The sequence below is a fragment of the Bacillus rossius genome, chromosome 2 (genome assembly GCF_032445375.1).
Source record: "Bacillus rossius redtenbacheri isolate Brsri chromosome 2, Brsri_v3, whole genome shotgun sequence".
Lineage (NCBI taxonomy): Eukaryota > Metazoa > Arthropoda > Insecta > Phasmatodea > Bacillidae > Bacillus > Bacillus rossius.
In genome coordinates, this window is record NC_086331.1 from 131,871,441 (window position 1) to 131,892,707 (window position 21,267).

Genomic DNA, 21,267 nt, shown 5'->3' on the forward strand with positions numbered 1-21,267 from the left:
CGTTGCAAACTTTACCATCTATCATGGTGAACAACAACTTGTACATTACGGAGATTTCTTTTCCATCTATTACACTTTCGAATGGACGAAGTGACTGTATTTGTTCTTCAACAATTTGGACTTCATTAAGTGTTGACTCTGTGTCTTCGCGTAGAAACAGTAGTCTAAGCGGTCTACAAAATCGTGGAGACGAGGGTCTGGGGTTCTTCCAAACAACTATTTCTTCCTTCGATTGTTGATCATAACACACGAGTTGTAATGGCACGACTGAAGTAAAGAATACATGCGCATCAGATTTGCTGTCATCACTGAACGTCTGCTTATATTCACTTTGCCCAGAACTTCCATCGCAACCCCACTTGCAAATCAAGTCCATTTTACGAACATTATCTGGAGTCAATCTTTGAATGAGTACATTTTGGACGAGTAAAATACGTTCAACTGTATGATCTAATAGTGCCTGTAGTTGGACTTCTGCACTACTCTCTGTAATCCTGATTGCATCACGTGGTGGATAACAACGCTTTTTTGCTTTCATCACTTTTTCGTAAGACGGATATAGCTTACAGTTATTTTCCTTCCCTAATCTTCTCATTCCCTGGTAAGTACTCTTGGAGAATTTATATTCAATCATAGCGGAAAGTGCAGCCTCTTCGGATAAAGTAATTTCATCCGTTGCTGAGTAAGCTTTACGATACTTGGAAGCTCTTAAAGGACTCGTCATTGTTACGTCCTTAATAACTTTTGCGGCGTCGGATTGTCCTGAAGAGCGAAGGCTCATCTGAGTAGCGTATGCTAACTCGACCGAGTTGAACGATGTACGAATATCTTGGGTCTTCCTTCGTTTAGATCTTTCACTGGACATTGTAAACTCAAGGGACGGGCGGCCGCCCGTATTACCCGGGCTTGTTACTACAGTGTCTGTAGGTGCGGCAAAACACACCTGCTTGCTAAGCCATTCACCGTTATTCTTGAAAAATACACAGGATTTTCTGTGAGCTTGTTGCCACCTCGTTCTCATTTGATTGAAGAGTATCGAAAAAGTCTGTTTCGAGTCCTCAGGCACTACAACTGTACGTCCGGTGTCCTTGGAAATTTTTTCTACCATAAATTCGATCAAGGAAGCGAATTTATCGGATAAATGCTCGCTGATTATCAGAAATACTTCTTTCCTTGTCAGCACCAATTCTTTGTAACCGGATCCTGTAATAAAGACATAAAATTGTAGAAAATTGGTGTTAAAGGAAAAGATAAAATTTTCAATTAATACAAAAACTTGAACAATGTACATTATTTTACCAAATAAATAACCGCAATAATTGAAATAATTTTAAAAAAATTAGACAGAAAATATTGACATGGATTTGGTTAAAAGAAAGCTTTGCTTACTATATAATATATGTATATTCAAATATTTTATTTGAATGTTATAACATTTCATTCATATTTAAGACATTTTTATGTGGTTGATTTTAATATGTATATATATATATATATGCATACGTATATATCACAATTAAATCACAGAAAATTTATATATATATATATATATATACACATACATATATATTAAAATAATTTATTTCAAGCGTATAACAGCCGTCTTGTCCGTTATGATGCTACTTCACCCATTCTCAGGTAGAGGCGCAGAGGCTGCTCAATAGTGCCGCGTGCACGCTCGGCTACCGCACGATGCGAAAAAAATCATAACGGACAAGACGCACGTTTTCCGCAGGTAACTCTTGTAAATTTCGAAAGCTTATACATTAAACTAAAGGCCGAGACTAGGAGCTTTGCAAAATGTGACAAAATATATAACTTTTCGGACCGTTGAAAATATAAGTTTTCAAAATTATTCAATTTTATTTATGCCGAAGGCTATACTACATTTCAATCATTTATACATAAACTTTAGATTCAACCGATGTAAAAACATGTTCTACATACCTCCAGAAGTCATATCCATGTTGCAGAATTGAAATTAAACCCGTCACTTTAAAGTTATGGGTTTTTGAAGTCAGCGTTATTTTCGTCTGTTCAGCGCGTGACACGTACACTCTTCACGAACACTAGCTGCCAACTGACGCTGCGGCGCAGGTATACACTTAAAGGGCTTCCCCTTCCACAATAGAATTCAGTTACTAGTCCTCTACCTGAATGACTACTCAACTGACCCTATTTCGAAAATTTATTTTTTGGGGTTTTGGCCAGGTTTTTGGGCTTTTCTCCTACTGTGCATTGGAAGGAACCAACTATGATAATACAGTAATTGTGTACATATGTAAAAAAAAAAAAGTTAAGAAAATTAATAAATAGGAATTTCCAAATTAGCTTTGTTTTTAAGTTCGGCTAAAGATAAAAGTAATAAAAGTTCCAAAGTCAAAATTGCATAGGTTCAATAGTTGTGGTTGAACAACTTTTGAAAGGAAACAAGGTTATTAAGTTAATAAGAGCATAATTGTTTATAGTGAAACACAGACACTTTCCATTCATTGTAAATGGGACATTTTAAATGTTAGTCGTACTGAGTACAACGCATCGTATTTTTTCTGTAGAGTAGCTTTTGTATTGATTTTTTTTTACAAATTTATATTTTCCTGGTAATTTCTTAATCAAAACAAAATTTATTTTTAAAGCCTTTTATGAGTCAAATTTAAATCACTACAGTAGGATGTAGGTATCATAAATTTTAGTAGTATCATTTTAATAGTTGTACATAGGAAATGGGTTCAAGTATTGATGTTAAATATCATATTGTATTTATTATAATGTTCATACATTCAGTTTTGCAAATAAATAACTTGAAGAGCTCCAAGTACATACAAATGAATATAGCTTTTAATTATTTTAATTTTTGGAAGCTTATGGTGTTTCATATTTTTTGTGCTTTCACTTTAAGAAACTGTGTGAATTCTAGACCTAGCCGAAAAACCTCCCGGTGGTTGTTTATGTTACCTGGGGATAACACCGGCCTATTGGGACTTATTTTTCAAAATTTTCTGAATGTTAAATATTTGGTAAAAATGATTTTTAAAAATTTTCCCTGCCCCAGTTATACCACACTATTAAATGTATTTAGATGCATCACTAATAATTTGAATACAATGTCATGATTAAAAGTAGGAGTAAACAAACGTACTTCAGTGGTTGTATTATGAATTATTTTGATGGTAGACACTCTTACGAGACAAAAAAGCATTTTACTGGAACAAGCTCTATTTTCCTGGAATAAATTATGACTTCACCTGGAAAGGTGGGTATAATTGCAAATAAAATCCAGTAAAATTACATTCCAATAGCTTTAGTAAATAACTGCTGTATATATTTTTAAAGGTTTTATTGCAAACAAGTAAGTATGGTGCTAGTTTATTTTTATACATGGTTGTGCTTGACAGATAAAATCAACAAAAAAAGCCAACATTTTAACTGATTTATGTTCTATTTATAAATATTTCACACTAAAAAATGACTGGCAACACATATAACAAAAATATTAGCTGTTTACACAATTATCAACCACAAAAATTCAAAATGACATAACAGAGCATTTTGGAACACTACACAGAGAAAATTGCATACAACAAATAGGAACATCACTGTGCAGTCTTCAGAAATCAAGCACACACACAAAATAAAAATGTAAAGATTTAATAATAATTAAATGTAAAATAATCTGTTTAGTTCAAAAAAGTAACATGTAAAATACTTTATGTCCACAGAAGGACTATTTGACCGTTATTCCTCGTCTATCTGAATTCAAATGTTTGTGAAAATACAAATATATTTTTTTTAATGTTTTTATTTAAACTTTATAAGATAAATTTTTCATAATATGATTATTACTTTTCCAGAACAATGTATCTAGTTAGTACGTCTACATTAAATGAGTCTAAACTTAACAAAACAAGAGACAACAAATGTTCATGACAAAATCGTGGTTCCTAGTAATACTTTTTAAGATTTTAAATAGCTTCTATAACTGGCCAGTAAAAAAAAAATAAGTTACTTACAGACATGTATCTATAAATAGTGTGTTACAAATATTTAATTCTGGTCAACTTTCTGGCATGAGAACACAATATTTTGTAAAAACTTTTTTTATAACAATTGATAGGTTTGCTTTGTGGTAGTAAAATAATAGCACAATTGCAATCTCTTCTGTTATCAATAACAAAGCATGCACAATGATAGGAAATATTTATATGAATTACTTTATTAAACATTTCAGCAAAAAAAATATTAAATTTAACTAACTTATTAAGCTAGAATTGTCATAAAATGTAAAAGCTTAGAAAAAAATATTACAGGCTATTTGTCTGTACAGTAATACAATAACAGTACAGAAGAGGAACACCACCTCTGGGATGTTGGAGAATCTATTTTTCCTTAAGTTGAGTTAAAACCTACATTTAAAACATGATCATTTAACTAAGATCACTCATTTCACCTTCTAGGATATTATGCAGAAATAATGTTAACAAGTCTCCTATACAAACAACCTAATGTTCTATTAAAAATATACTATTTTAACCAACAGAATTATAACCAATTATTAGAGACCAGAAAAATTCGTGAGTTCATTTCGCAATAGGTTAAAATACAAATAGTTATACCACAATGCAGCCTCTGCTATTGGCTCACAACTCACCTGGATGACGCTGGGCCAATGAGAAACACCCGGCCAAAGCTTTATCGAATCACAGGCTGCTACGTTGGGATGTTTCACAAGACAGCAGCCAATAAGTGGGTCACATTTGACCGAGTGTACGTAGAACTATGGAGTTCATCCTACAGGTCATTGAACCCGCAAATTTTTCCGGTCCCTAACAATTATACATATGTGGCCACTGAGCAAGTCAAAATTACAGTAAAACAGTTTTTAAGTTATTGAAACAACAGTTCATAGTAAAACAATAACATTTAAAGGAGTTGGCACCAAACGAAACTCAATTTTCACATGTGACGTGACTCTAACAAACACTCGACGAGGGGTGTTGGGAAAGAACTCTGAGAACTATGTGCTTCTCAGGAGCGGAGATATGTTCCCTGGCTCGGCCAGCCACACGCCGCCACGGCGTATTTCAATGGCACTGGTTTCGTTGTTTCTATCCAACTGTTTTGTTTTTGTATTCTTTGAAAACCTAAACATTACTGTAGTGAAAATGAACACTGAAAATGTGCATCCATATATGTTTAATCCAGAAGCAGATGAACTGGAACCAGCAGCGATGAGGCAAACGAACACAAACTGGTGTGGATGTGAAGAGCATGTTGCAAGGGAAAAACTGTTAAGGAAACGTGTATTGTCACGAGATTGAACACATGTCCAACCTTCGAGAGACTGGTGTGCGTATTACTCGCCATGTGGCATTCCTTTACATTAATTTATTTTGAGATACTTTAAACATGGCCAGCCATACCATGATGTTACATGCTACGACAGAGTTTGAAAGGCAAGACCTAGGAACATTACAAATAGGGTATGACGGTTTGTTACATACATACAAATTGTGAAGTGGGTAAACCCTTGGGCTCCTATTGGGGAAAAAATAACAAGTAATCTCTGTCTGTGTTTAGGGAACAAGAAAAGAATATCCAGAACCCACTTAGGTAAACCAAACAAAAAAGGTCACATGAAATTTTTGTGTCACGTTTTTCTAACGAAATGTCACGTGTAGATTGTTCAAGTTCACCATCCACTTTTCCTTTATGTAATAAAACTAAATCAATGATTTCACTGCTCTAACTACCATTTTAACTCAGCTGGTGCACACATTCTTGAAAAAAATTGGTTGTCTGTAAAGTCGGTTTACGGACGATAGTTTAACGTGACAACGTCATAACAAAACATTGATGAAATGATTGATCCAGAAGAAAAGGAAATATCATATTCGGCCTGAGACTGAGCCGTAATAGGTTTTTGCAACCAAACCATTTAGGCATTAAAAATATTATATTCTTTGAGGAAGAATTTTTTTAAATTTTTCTATCTTTTGTATGATAAAATCTACCTCTGCATACTTTTATGAATAAAATTGTATCATTTTTATTGAATTATCACTATTTTGTATGGATACAAAGGAGTGAAATGAAATGTACGATTTAATTAATAAATTTACTTTTATTTGCATTCATTATTCAAATATATTTATTACTTTTGAAATGTTACATGCGCCGTATTTATTTTTACAAGTTCAAAAAAAAAAAACCTGCCGGGATTTGAACCGACACCCTTACAATTAGAAAATAGCGCCGCTGACTACTCAGCCACGAGGCCATATTAAATTATTAACAGTTTCAGATATTATATACACAGTTATAAAAATTTTGTTCACGGCAGGGGAATAATATTATTTCGTTTTAATAACTCGATTTTATAACAAATACGCATCCCAAATACACCAAAGGTGTTACAATATTTTTTAAAACATTGTGCAAAAGATCCCGGTTGTAATTTGAATTATTATGTGTAACTGTAAAACACCATTGTTGGTTCAAAACATATTTGAAAATTCAACATTACTTTTAAATAACCGTACTGATTGTTCTGAAAATCGGTGGACGATCGTTAAATTACATAATATTAATAATTCAAACGACGAAAATATGATTGAAAAGTCAAATCGATGGTCCCTCCAATCGAGTGGAAGAGAGATGCCACGCATGCGTACAATGAGCATAAAGAGAGATGCCACGCATGCGTACAATGAGCATGAAGAGAGATGCCACGCATGCGTACAATGAGCAAACAGGAACATCCGTAGTGGGACATCCATAGTGGGACACTTTTTCGTGCGTGCAGCCGGCGTTCATCGATTTATTAGACGTTGTCACGTCAAAAAGAAAATTTGTCCTTAAAGGACAGTTCAAATGAATTATCTTGAAAGTGAACACAACAAACATTCGTGTATTTATTTGGTACAAAGCAATCCCAGCTGAATTTCTTCACCCATTGTTTAGAGCTTATAGCCAACTGCTGATTTTTCACAGGACAGACACTTATGGAAGGATACTTATTGCTTTATCTGCAGGCCAACACGAAGCATCTTTAAACTACTTAGTAAGCTACACATTATTTCACCTTTCACCACAAGAACTCACCAACAAAAGGAAACAACGCCCAACGCATACCGTAAGCTAGACAGGGGTGAGCTTGGCTCTGGGCCACTAGTGCGGTCGCGTCCTGTTGCTTTCCACACTTCGCACGCTCACATCTCGAGAACCATGCATCACACAGAGTTCGCATTTTCACTGCTACTATTTTCATTACAATACGCAAACTTTGAGGCCTACTTACTTCTCATGTTACCAGCTCCTTTAAACAGGGACTGCTGTTGAAATGAAAAGTATCTCGGAATACACGGTTAATAGACTACAATAGCCAAAACCAAATTTGAGTTTGCAAAACATGTCGTGCCTGAGAAGAAAGTGTATTATTTATAAGAAAACGTGATGATATTGCTATGAAATATTAGTATTTGACCATGCACGTGTATTCAGTTAAAATTATATGGAATTATGTGTAAATAATGTTCAAATTAGCTGAAGACTGGGCCTAAACACTGTACTTTGCTCGACCTAACCTATACATGGTGCAAGTTACCCTCCAATTCATTTACGATTTGAGAGAAAATAATATACTTACTAGTGAGACTATTATAAAATAACAGTTCGGGGTTAAACTGACGCATGCCTGAGTAGAAACTTGTGACGATAAACACCTAAAAATAAGCAAAAAAATTATTGTAATTCTGCGCAATACAATGCCTAACAAGAAAAAGAACTCTTTAAAATAAAGTGTCACATTTTTGGCAAACGAAATTTAATATTTTTACAGTCCGGTGCATGTTTCCGTAAAAAATATGTAACATGCCCATTACCTCTTTTCCCGACCAGCAGAGCGATTCGCCTGACTGAGTCTAACGTGCCGCGGGAGTGAGTATAATGCAATGCAACAGGCCTGAGCTCAGTGAGACCTAGATTCAGAATATTCTCAGTGGTTTCAACCATGACTGCATGCAAGGCAGCAGACAAGGCCGTCAATCAGGCTGCCCGAGACTCGGGACGTCAGGAGTCACGACATCAGGCACACCGAGGAAACTTAACGGGTGTTGAGAGACTCGCCTTGATGGAACGGGTTCGAGTCCTCTACCCACGAGTCGTTACTCGCTAGGTGAGTAACATGACCAGCAGCGAGTAGCCCCCGGGGTTGACACCCGAGCTGCCACAGACGTCACCACTCGAGCACGGGATCGGATCCAACATCTGTACCCGCTCGTTCGATGAGTAGTTGCCAGTCCGAAGAGAGACCCGTATGTGTCATGGGTTTGGGATCTGTTACTAAATATCTACCAGCTTGCTCACTGGGTTCCGTGCTGCAGAGCTAGGAGACGGCGGACGAGACAGCTAGGAGTCCAGACAAGGCACTCGCTGGGACATGCGACGATACAGACGGCGAGTACCCAATCTGCATTCAGCCGCACTGTTCGGTGGCAAGTGGCAAGCCATCTGAGAATCGCGTTTCACCATTCATCTGTTTGCGTTAGTTTTGATCCATGCAGTTTGGTATAATTTTTTGTCTGGAAATGATATTCCTTGAATTTCAAACATTTAAAGATTCATTTTTTTTATGATTTGAATTAAGTTTTGGCTAAACGCTACTTATTCCATGATATAACTTACATTTTGATGCTGTATTTCAGTGTTTTGACATGCTTTTCGGTGTTATTTCGGTTTTATCGTAATTCACCATATAATCTTGTCCTTATCAATAAGGCATTCAGAAAACTTGAAAACAACTACTATGAATAGACTATAACAGTAATATAAAATTGTACACAACAAGTCATCATTCAATCAGGTAAATTATTTGTAATCAGGGTCTACAATTCTACACTCAAGAATTCACATCCATTGCTATGAACATAATTTCTAAATTTGCAAGTGTTATTATTATATTAAAATATTTTTATCAGTAAAAAAAAAACTTGGTTAGAGTACTGCTGTATGACAGCCAATGATGCACATTATATATATGTTATGGCAAACAAAATGACCAATTTAATAAATGTTTTTCCTCTTTTCTGCTACATTTTCAATTCTCACAATTTGGAACATGGTTAATTAGGTTTATGCAACAAACCAGTTTAATCAGTAGAAACTAGTGACCTAATACTGTTACTGGGTAATGATTACATACAGTAGAAGCCCGATACAATGCGGTTTGGTATAACATCAGTTATTATGTACCACAGGTAGAATTGTGTCCCTCACCAGAAAAAAAAAATAAAATGGAAAAGTTTTTAGTATCTTCGTCAACAATAACCATGGATGCACGTCTACATTCCACCTTCGGACACCACTCACATGGACTCACTGTCGCTGTGTGCGGATGATGATGACCATGATACGTTCCATTCTGCTTCTTTTGTATTTATTCGTTAGTGATGAGAAATAAAACCCTATTCCGGTGATAACTGCAAAAAAACTCAACAAAGGGTATGTGCCTTATTCCAGTGTTAGCGTGCATGTATGTATGTGTATATATGCACACCCACACACACACAGCTGCCTGAAAAATACCAAACTTTCTTTAAATGCTTGAAAAATGTTTTGGTCATTGGACAGGTGTACTTCTCAATGGCATGGCTAATCTACAACGCACGAGTAAGGTATCTCCCCAGACCGCCTCATTTTACCACACCACATGCGGATAGTTTATTTAAAAAGCAGAGTATACAAAATCACACCACATGCGGATAGTACACATTAATTGGCTGCCTGAAGCAAAGTTAGGAGGATGTGTGCATGCTTCTACAGCTGCCTGAAAAATACCACACTTTCTTTAAATGCTTGAAAAATTTTTTGGTCATTGGACAGGTGTACTTCTCAATGGCATGGCTAATCTACAACGCACGAGTAAGGTATCTCCCCAGACCGCCTCATTTTACCGGGAGTCTACCGATATTAGTAACCAGCTCCCAACTTAATAAAAAAAAAATTCCTTTTAACTGAATAAAAGTTTGGATATGATAAAAATAAATGCACTCTTGCTGTGTTTCTTCAAAATGTTACATTGTGAAAAGACTCCTCTCACCCTACTGAAGTGATTTTTTTTTCATAATGAAAATCACTCACTAAAACAGGAGACCTAAACTACCACACTTATAAATCATCTTCTTTAAATGTTAACAACAAAAAGCTTCTTAAAATAATATGACACAATTTCACCAACAAAATGGTACTTGATAAAGCTGCCCAATTCTAATCCTTTAAAGCAGCTATGTTTCATCATGTAAACATCTAAATTAACTATTCAAAAGTGAGATTACACCTGTGACTACAACTTGAACCACATACATTATCCTAAACAAATAAATGAAATAACAAATAATATTGAGATGGTTTAAGCTATCAATAACTATATCACTTTTAATTATGTGACTAGATTTATGCACACTCAAATTATCATGGCAGGATAAAATGTTATCGGACATGTTCTTGAAGTACACTGCACCTTCGTTGCTGCACAGACAAGTTCCACTGGCGGGCTCATCTCCGACGACAGAAGTCCGACACGAGCGAGGTAACACCACAGGGTGTGGACCTCTGCAGCATGGCTCCAGCAGCCACGACTGATGTGAAAACACACCAGCTACTTCGGAACAAGACCTCGAGTCTTCGGAAACACCGGCAACTGTGACTGCACGTACAGGCCATTTCTGGCTGGGGTTGTGTACGTGCCGTTTCTGAAACGCATAAAAAAAAATAATCACAGTTAAAAGCACACTTGTAATCATTTTCAAACATTTTAAGCTTGTATTTTTCAATGCATCCTCAAGAACTGTTACTTTTTATTTCAATACAAAATGAATAAAAATTAAAGTAAGATTATCAAACTGGCATTCATTATTTATAAGAGAATTTTGCAGCTGCATATAGAGCTTCTTAAATCCAAGATAACAACATCCAAAAAAAAATTTATATGAAATATCTACTTAAAAATGTATCATATTAAAAAAAATTACAAACCACAACAAAAAAGCTTACAGGGATGTTCCAAGACTTTTGAAAGTGATACAGAACCTCACCAGAATGTATGTAATAAAAAAATAAGTTTCAGTTTCCCAACATTTATATTTATATAATAAACTGCATTTGTTTTAATCTGAGCACATTCAAAATCATTCATGAAAAAAAAATTTTTTCAGTCACAAAAATATTTCACAATGTAGTCAAGTATAGTGCTTACATTTATGCCCAAAGAAACTGGTTATTTTTAATATAACACAGCTGGCATGAAAAAAAAAAGTATTACACTAAAAATATTCACAGGTTCAGGGACAAAAGTTACGAATACAGTTTACATTCCCTTTTGCTGAAGGATGTTTGGAGTGACCTAGAATACCACGCATTATTTGCAGACTTTTTAATATAAAATCAAAGGGTTTACTAAAATAAAGGCCAATAATTTTTTATATACACCAATCCCTCGCATAGCACGTCTTCAATTAATGCGAATTCAGTTAGCACGATGTAAATTTTACTGCCCTAGTCTCGAATAGCACGTCTGTAAATTTCAGTTAGCACGAAATCGCCACAGGCTAAAAAAAATCTCGGAAACGATGCGACGTCAGGTATGGAATTCGAGGGGGGAAGAGTGGTTTGGAATGCGAGGGGAAAGAGATGCGCACGCAGATAAACAAACACCGGGCCGTACTGTTGATGCCCGGCCGCAGACCAGGCCGTACTGTTGATGCCCGGCTGCAGAACAGGCCGTACCGTACAGAAACCAAAGCAGTTGAAATTGGACACGTTTTTTAAAAAAAAGCAAGATGATAGTGTTAATTTCACCCCAGAAAATATTTAACTAACTTTTATGTTTTGTATATGTACATATTGTACATATTTTAATGTTATGTTTGTGCTCTAGGGAAAATCTAAATCTGTTTATCTGTTAACTGATTTGTTTACATAGCCGCTTTTATAAGAGGTGTGCATAACAAATTAAATGTTTACATATGGCTGTGTGTTTTAAAGTTACCGTATTTACTTGTGTATAGCGCGCCCTCGTGTATAGCGCGCACCACGATTTTTGCAACTAATTCCAAAGAAAAAAAATTTAAAATTTTTTTTCCCCATAAATAAATTTTACTAACATTTTGTGGTACTTGATTATTTAAATTGATGTGTGGTGATGCGTCAGGAAAATACATAAACTCTGCTGTGTAAACGGAAGATAATGAAGCGCTATATAGTCACAACTGGTACGTGGTAGGGAGGGAGGGAGGGAGGCGTGCCGCGCTACGTTGCTAAGCTGGCGCGGAGAACTAGATGACTCACCGGTCGCTGCTGGGACGAGGAATGGAGGAAGCGAAGAAGGTGGCCGGGGGGGGGGGGGGGAGGGAACTGGTGACAACATTCTCTCTTTCTCTCTCTCTCTCTCTCTCTTTTTACTAGCTTCTGAGCTGGCTTTCTGTAAAGGGGGGAGGTCTAAAAATAAACAAGCGACCATGATGTGCGAGCTTGCGAGCTTGCGCGCGCGCGCGCGTGTGTGTGTGTGTGTGAAACAGAGGCCTTGTTGCTTGTGCGTATGTGTGGGGGCTGGCCAGAAACGTCACCCGTCACCCGGCAGTTAACGACTTCCACTCCTCCCCGCCTCCCTCACCACCTTTTTTTTTCCGTGTATAGCGCGCATCCTTATTTTTTTCCTTTACTTGAGGGGAAAAAAGGGCGCGCTATACACGAGTATATACGGTATATAAAACCGGTTCTTAATTTCATAAAAGTGTTTTAATTTTGTTAAGTTTTAAACGTAATAACAAAGGATCCAGCTGCTTGCAACAGCAGGCAGACAGACGCACGCGCGTGTTGAAGGTCACGCCTGGGCGGGCAAGCCAACCTGCTGACTGACGGTAAATATGTTACCACTTATCTCCCGTTACACTGTGCCATGTTTTCTTTATCTAACGTATTCGTTGGTAGGCTTAAAAAGATAAATGATATGACATATGCATTTTCAAGTATTATTCTACGCATTTATATTATGTAAAGATTACCTCCCTACACATCTTGGAACACATATTAAATAATTTAGCCTTATATTTATGGGGACTAATGCTTCAGAATACGCGATTTCGATTAACACGAACATTTTTAGGAACGAATTAGTCGTGCTAAGTGAGGGATTGGTGTATTTTTTTTAAACGTATTTCAGCAAATAGGCTCATTTCTGTAAAACAAGGGAGATTTACAGTGTCAAGCATTTTAACTGTTAAATTCATAAATATCAGTAAGTTAAAATAAATAGTAAAACTGAAGCATTCCATAATCTAAAGGTATGCCTACATAGGTGCACAGATCAAAAATAAATAATAGTCACAGTACTCTGTTTTATCACATAATCGTCGCATATTTTATGGTAAAATCAAGTTTCAAAAGTAGGGAGAAAATAATTTTTGTTGTTGTTTTTCATAAAAACAAAACATGTTGCTTTAAAGTATGTTTATTTAAAAAGCAGAGTATACAAAATCACACCAAACAATTTAAATTAGTTAGTCGTGCAACAAAAACACATTTTGTTAAATTAAAATTGAAAAACGACAAACGTGAGCCATAAATAACGAAGGGTTCCCCATAGTATCATCTTAGTACACTCTAACCAGGAGAGTGTACGGGCTATCAAATGTGGTTTACTGCGCACTAGACAGAGCACGGGCGTTGCATGCAATCGGTGAGCTATCTATATCAATATTTGACTATATGCATGCAATCTATATGGCATCAATGTAACCAAACACGTTGATACCAGCTAGCGCTGGCTACATTCTTATGCGTGCTACATAGCGACGATGAAAAATTTAATGTTAAACTTTGGAAAAGTCTATAAAAGAAAAATTTACACATCGGACAACATTGCATTTTTGTTAATTAAATAATTAAGCTGTAATAACATAATGAATAATGGATTTTAACTTTAAAATACATTGTTTTATTGTGGAAAAAAAAGTTCATCTTATGTATAAAATGGTGGGACGAAAACATTTTACTGTATTGGACAGGAAATTGTATCGTACGAGTACACCATAAATTAGTTTTACTATAAATGTAATTAGTGTATTTTCCCATTATAACTAACTCACTGCCTGGCAGGAACTTGAAAACCGATTACTTAGCACGGTACTTTGTCCTGTAATCTTAGGCAAGGTCATGTTAAATATATAAACAAATCGCTCAGAACCTAATAGCTAAACCAAAAACATTATGCAATTTTTATGAGAGAATTTTTCCCCCAAATTTTGACACTTTAAAATAACAGTGCAATGATTATGTGAGTATGACGATTATGTGATAAAACATGGTACTATTTATTTCGGTACAGTATCATGACATTCTGCATATACTTTAATGCTTTGTCCTTAATGATGTAAATGCAATACCAAAAAATTTTGCATTTTATCAAAGAAATTCGCACAACAAAAAAGATTCAATTTTGATCAATAGAATAATATTTATCATTTATTGTGGAGTTAAATTCATTTTTAATCCGTACAATATTTCCACCATTCATTACTAAATTTCGATACACTTTGGTAACTAGGAGATTCTTAAGGGTACTAATAAATAAAATCTTAGTCAATCTTGTGGGATTATGATAAGCCCTAGATTACATACTCTGATCTATTCAAAAATATGTGATATAAAAATTGCACATGACCAACAACTTTTGATTTCTGGTCTTTTAAAAATAATAAAATAAATCAAAATACGTATAGTATAAAATCTTTTTTTTTAAGTAAAGTTCGTCTATAACTTACTAATGAACTAAACTAAATCTTATATAAATCAACAAGTATGTATCATATTTAAAAAAAAGTGGTTACCAAAATTTTTTTATCTTCCATAAAAATATCCTAAAACATTAAACAAGTATCGCAACCATTCACCTCCTTTTGCAACAAAATTTTGTTGAAACACATTTATTAAATTAATAAAATATAAATTTAAAAGTTTTAAATAATTTATGTGATTTATATTTACACATTTCATGAATACTGAGTGAAAAATTGTACAAACTGAAGTACGCAGCACTGCCCCGGGCTTACACATTGGGTCAAGTCTTTAAAAAATACAATTCAAAGACGGGAAATTTTTAATCTTCAACGTCCCTGCAAACCCACCTTGGTAGCTAATTTTAGGAAAAACCCCACGCTCAATTCATGTGAATGTAATATAAATAACATTCCCGCTGAGTTTCAAGTCTGTAGGACATATATTGATAAGACGAGAAATTTTTAATTTTAACGCCTCCGCAAACCGCATTGGTAGCTGATTAATATCTGAAAGTGAGTAAAGAAATGAAATATGATAGCCATTGACAGGACAAGCGGAAGGCATCAACAATGCAACAGCATTGAAAAGTAAGGAAATTTTTATCTTTAACGCCCCTTTTCACCCCTTTAGAGATGGAATTTTAAAAAATCCCTCCTTAGTGAACCCCAAGAATACTCAAGGAATATTTCCTCCAAATTTAGGCTGTGTATTATCTGTCCGTCAGTCTGAGTTAGAGATTTATTAAGTAGACAGTAAAACTAATATAACTTCAAAAATGTTAATGAGATTTAAAAACTTACTTTTTATACACTGAAACTTTTTTATGATTCGAAACTTGTAATTGGAAATTTTGGCCACAGTCGTTGGTAACAACCCACAACGATAATATTTTGTCATTGTTCCGAGGACGGAGTCCTTCGGTTTGTACTGCGAGTTGCAAACCACCACTGGATTTTCTTACAAATAGTATGTAATTTTTTAACTTTCAGTACCTACAAACATATAATAAATCTGTTTGAGTCAGTGAATTGTTTTGGACGACCAATTTGTATTTTCATGCTGAACTTGTTTTTTCGTGGTCGGAAAACGGCAGCCATAATGAGTTGTGGAGTTTTTGTAAAAAATTTTTGGGATTTTTTTTATTTTTAAATTCAATCAATCTTATCAGGTATTTATGTACGTACTATCTAGACAAATTTTGTTCTACCGGAGTGTTTCTCTAGCACAACAATCTGTCACAGACTCAAATTTCACACACCCCAAGGACTACAATTTTCAAAATAGCCAAGAGAGCGTTTCAATAAAATCATCACGTGCAAGAAATTTTTGGAAAATGAACTGCTTATGATCACCTGCTATGCGGTTTACTGCCTAGCTGAATGAACAAGCGCATTGTCTACGCGTCGTGGAAGCTAGGAGAGAATGAGATTTCTACAAGTGGAACGTGTGAACCGCCTGCAGTGAGATCCAGTTATAACAAGGACGGCATGAAATTCGGCAGGAAATTTCACAGGTTAGGAAAGAATAACAAAAGCACGGCCTGTTTTAATCATTCTTAAGCTTGTATTTACAAGCATAATTCATTTGCTTCGTAAGTTCTTGCCCTTGAGAAATGAGCAGAACTTATATTTAGAAGGATTATATTATAACCATTGTTATTAAAACTGTTCACTGCACAGTATGGTTTATTATTTTCATAGTAGCACCTGACGATATTCATCTGCCCTGTTCTCCACAGCGTGCACAATATAGTATTAGCGCTGTGAAGTCATCTGCAAGCCACCTCTCTTGGCATTCTTTCACCATGGTGATTTTCGACACAAAACTCTCGTCAAGCTAGAGTTATATTTTACTGATCTATAACAATATTTTACAGACCTTTTAACCAACCAACATTTATTGGAATATGTAAGCATCCAAAATTTTCAGTGATGATGATCTGACTTAACCACTCCAGCCTTAATTGGTGAATTAAAAGGGACCAGTGAAACAGGAGCGTCAATGAAAACATAACAAACATGATAAACAAAGCCATTCGAGGGTTGTTGATTATCGTTTATTATTCAGGAGAGCATCCCAGAGGAACAGCATTTGGTTTTGTTTCCTGCATTCATATCATTTGCATGTTTAATTTTTTTATATTGGGTTTTTTGGCCTATCTACAATAAGTTATCACAGGGGTAAACCCAGTTCCACACAAATCAGAGATATTGGGGAGGCAATTGGCCATAGCTCATGGTCAGAACCATCCCAGCATTTTCTTGGAGTGATTAAGCAAAACCATTGAAAATTTAAATTGGGATGTTGGACTCAAAATCCAACCTAGGTCCTACAAAATACAAGTTATGTCTTAAAAACATTGTCACACAGAAATCTATTTTAATTTAAATGGTAAAAACAATAATTATTTCACAGATTTACTACTGAAAGTGTGTATTTAAATCCATACTATTTTATTTAAATAACTTTTTTGGTATTTACAGAAAAAAACTGTGTCATTTGAACACCCTTAACTCCCCCTCCCCCTTTGATCCACTAATCCAGTAATGCTGCACTCAAAAAAATTATTCATTGATTCAAGACTGCACAGCCAAAGCAAAACTTACTTTAATTTTCAATCAATCTATCGTAAAGTAAGTGAACACGAAACTCACAGGAAACCTATGTAAACCTAGCATTCACATGTGAACCATGCACAACTAACATGAAAATAAGATTCATGCACGTACAAGGAGAAAAGAGTGTAAATGTAAAATTTTGTGAATTATAAATGACACACTACTATTACTATTTTAATAAAAATCCATTTCAAGCCCTACTAGTGGGCAAAGCCAATAAAATCCCAGTTGATTTCAAAACCATTTATAGTTTAGCAAAGAAACATCAGTTGGAAAAATTAATTTTGAGATAAGAAAAATTCAAAGATTAATGCCGATTTTAAAAATACAAAGTATTTGATTAAAACTGAAAAAACTGAAAAAACTTTATACAGTTACAAAAATTAAACTAATATAAATGTGTGTCTTTGTACATATAAAAAAACTGCACACACAAATTGATTATGTATTTAATAATGATGAGGTAAACAATTTTGTAAACTAAGTATGAGGAGCTCGGCAAAAACCCACCTGATGTTATTAATTTTTAAAAACTTGTCTTTGCTGTAATTCTTGCGATAAAGCTTCGATTTGAAAACATGGCTATTGCACAACGAGGCTGCATCGACATCTATATCTCCCTCGTCCTTGAGTGCTTCGTCCAAGACAGCTTGGATCTTAGGAGCTACAGCCGGCCCGTGGTAGTCGCCTGTAGTCCGTGTGTGGCTGTCCAGTTCCACATTTATTACATTTTCCCCCTGTTGACAAATGTTACACTACACACATACTGCCTGAATGCTGCTCCTCCATTTCGTTACTTCAAGATATTACATCTCCACACCAACTACAATTTAAATGTAGCAAATCAAAAATAAAAAAATTACACACATATTTTAAAAATACTGAGTTTTTTTCTTCATGTCATTAATAAGTGATGATATTCTAAGCCTACGTTTATAAAAAAATGTGTGTTCATGTCATTTTAAAATTTTCCTTAGTGCCACTTAAAATTTTCAAAACTCCTTTCCCCTTAATTTTGGTTCAAAAAAAAAGTAAAGTAATTTTCATATAATTCTTTATATATAAGTTATAAGCTTAAAATTACCAATGACTTGAGAAACGTTTAGCATGAAAGGTCAGTTACATGCAAACCATTTAGTTTCTTCATCTATAAAGACTGCATAAATTCATAGATCCCTTATAAAACGACAAAATTTCACAACATTTAATAACTTAAAGGCAGGTTTTAACCAAATGCAAATTTCATGGGGCCAAAAATGAATTTTGCCTTTAACAGTACTAATTTGACCTAATGGAATAAATTATGAAAATGCAGTTACTAGTGTAAGCAGTTTTTCTTTCACCATGGCATGTTAATGGAGATTCAGGACCTCTAGACACTCTTTCTAACACAATATTGTCCTTTGTCAGGAAATAAATATATTTTGCTATGGATAGTTTTGAGTATGGAAGAAAAGGGGGTGTACCTGCTAGTAGATGTATATTGATAGACACTTTTTTAAAATTGACTTAACATCTCATTCCAGATAAAAACACACAAACAAATACAGAAATATTGTGGAAGGCATGAGCCATGGTTTGAGACAGAGAAATTGTAACTTGAGGAATCCATGCAACAATTGAATGAAGATGCTGGACTGGCGGTATTTGGATTGCACTTACTGAGGAAGACAAAAGGTCTGCTTCCCTAAGTTGGGAGCAGAGTGAGAGATAAATTATGCTTCAATATTGAAAGAGATTAAATAAGTAACATTTTAAAAACAACAATTCATTTTACTATGGGATATTTCAACATACAATCCTATGACAATGTAAGGAATAGGAATTTATTTACCGTAATGAGACATAGTTTTTATGAACACTACCCACTGAAAGTGAATGGTGTTATCTCAAATGATCCAACTTGGTTATCTAATATCTTTGCTGAATATTTTTCTCTTCCAATGATAAATACTATGTTAATAGCTCCAGCTCATGTTTGATAAAATAGCATTTCCATTATTTCAGATAGTCTTGTGCTCTGGGTATTAAGTCCTTAAAATCCTCCATGTCCTTTGGTCCAGACAAAATACCTAACTTTATCCTGAAAGGCTGTTCTTACTTACTTGCACTTCTTTTGAAACATTTATAATTAATGTTATACTACATGTTACTTTTGTGACTAATTAATAATTGCCTTTTTACAGTAAGTGTGTGTACTCTTTTACAGATTAAAAATGATTTTAAACCAATTTTGTTTTATACTTAAAACTGTTGATCAAAACTTTTATATGTATTGTGTGCTCAGTTAAAAATATCTGAAAGAAGGTTGTGGGACTCTACTATTTAGGGAGCTTAATTTAATGACAAAAAATAAGTGCCTGAGGTGCCCATGCTACAGGCAAAACAGAGAAAATTTAGCATGTATACTTTTGACGGAGGTTAAAATTATGTTTATTTGGGGGCCTTCAGTACATTAGGTATCAACCAGACATTGTGGGTTAGACTTCTCCAATATATTGCAATCACTTTAAATGTTGGTTATTTTTATACACTGCCAAACCTCATTTTCAAATACCAGGAATTTGCTAATTCCTGTGTAATTTACATTGCAACTATGCAGCATCTGATAAAAAAACCACCAGAAAATATATTGGTAAATGAAGTTATACACATAAATTAGCCGTGGCAGTTGTAATTACTGGGCCTATATTAAAATAAGATAACAAAAAATTATTACATATAAATTCCTGCAAATATGGCACCTTCAAGGAAGTTCGGCAATGTTTGTTTCAATACAACATTAGCTGAATGTACATTTTTCAAGGGTACTTAACGCTAGTGATTTCAAATTCCTAAGGCCTTTTTATGTTAGCAATATCAAAAAACACTAATAACTAACATATATATATATATATATATATATATATATATATATATATATATATATATATATATATATATATATATATATATATATATATATATATATATATATATATATATATATATATATATATATATATATATATATATATATATATATATATTCAAAAGGCACAGTCCTGACTGACTCATTATGCTGTAAGCTAAACCGCTCAAGGTAAAAAGGTGAAATTCAAAGGGCACGTTGATTTTTTTTATGTAGGTATCATTTAAGGAGAGATTTCCCAAAACTGAACCCCCAAAGGGAGAAAAGGGGTGGCAAATTTTGTATGGATATATATAAAAAAATTTGGTCAGATTTACTTGAAAATTAATGGGTTTCAAGCTTTCATTCTTTTCGTGTCGATGGCAGTAAAAATATTCCGCTCGGGCATGCTCACTTACTTAACCATTGTCTTAAATAATCCACCCAAAACAACATAATTTATTTCATAAAGGATTTGGAACTCTCTAACACCTAATCCATTCCCCACGCTGCTCACCAGCAATGCACAGTCCTCCAGATAACTTACAAATCTTCACGAAGTTAACATCGCCAGTCGAATATCCAAACAAGCACACGTGTGAGGGTACACATTCAGTTTTCTCTTTGCGAACAGCGCAATCTACGCATGGCACATAAGGGAGGGAACACAACACTAGACACATCAGGGATCATGGTGGAGTTACTGTGCGCTGGCCGGGGAACTTCCACAGACTCTTCCTGTTGCACCTACAGGAAGTCCAGCTGACCAGGTTAGGGCGTGCATAATATCCTCACACCTGTGGCCTTGCATTAAAAAAACTGTCTTTTAAGAAAACCACGTGGGGAATTTGTCAACCTTGGCTCAGAGGTTGGAGGTCAAGGTCACGAGAATAGCCTTAACCCACCTGGTCTTACTTCTCACAAACT

At 34.8% G+C, this 21,267-nt stretch overlaps 1 protein-coding gene across 3 annotated transcripts in view; it reads right to left on the reverse strand.

The window, feature by feature from the left end:
- Positions 1–2,829: 2,829 nt before the first annotated feature.
- The window catches only part of LOC134529845 (kinesin-like protein KIF3B), a 50,707-nt gene continuing 32,269 nt past the window's right edge, over positions 2,830–21,267 (reverse strand). The window contains exons 15-16 of one of the 3 annotated variants that reach the window (XM_063364351.1): positions 17,961–18,187; positions 2,830–10,748 (exon numbers count right to left, since the gene is read on the reverse strand). In XM_063364351.1, coding sequence (XP_063220421.1) covers positions 10,655–10,748; positions 17,961–18,187 — 321 coding nt within the window. In that variant the 3' untranslated portion in view covers positions 2,830–10,654. The remainder of the gene's footprint in view (positions 10,749–17,960; positions 18,188–21,267) is intronic. The other 2 variants (XM_063364352.1, XM_063364350.1) reach the window with 2 other exon arrangements.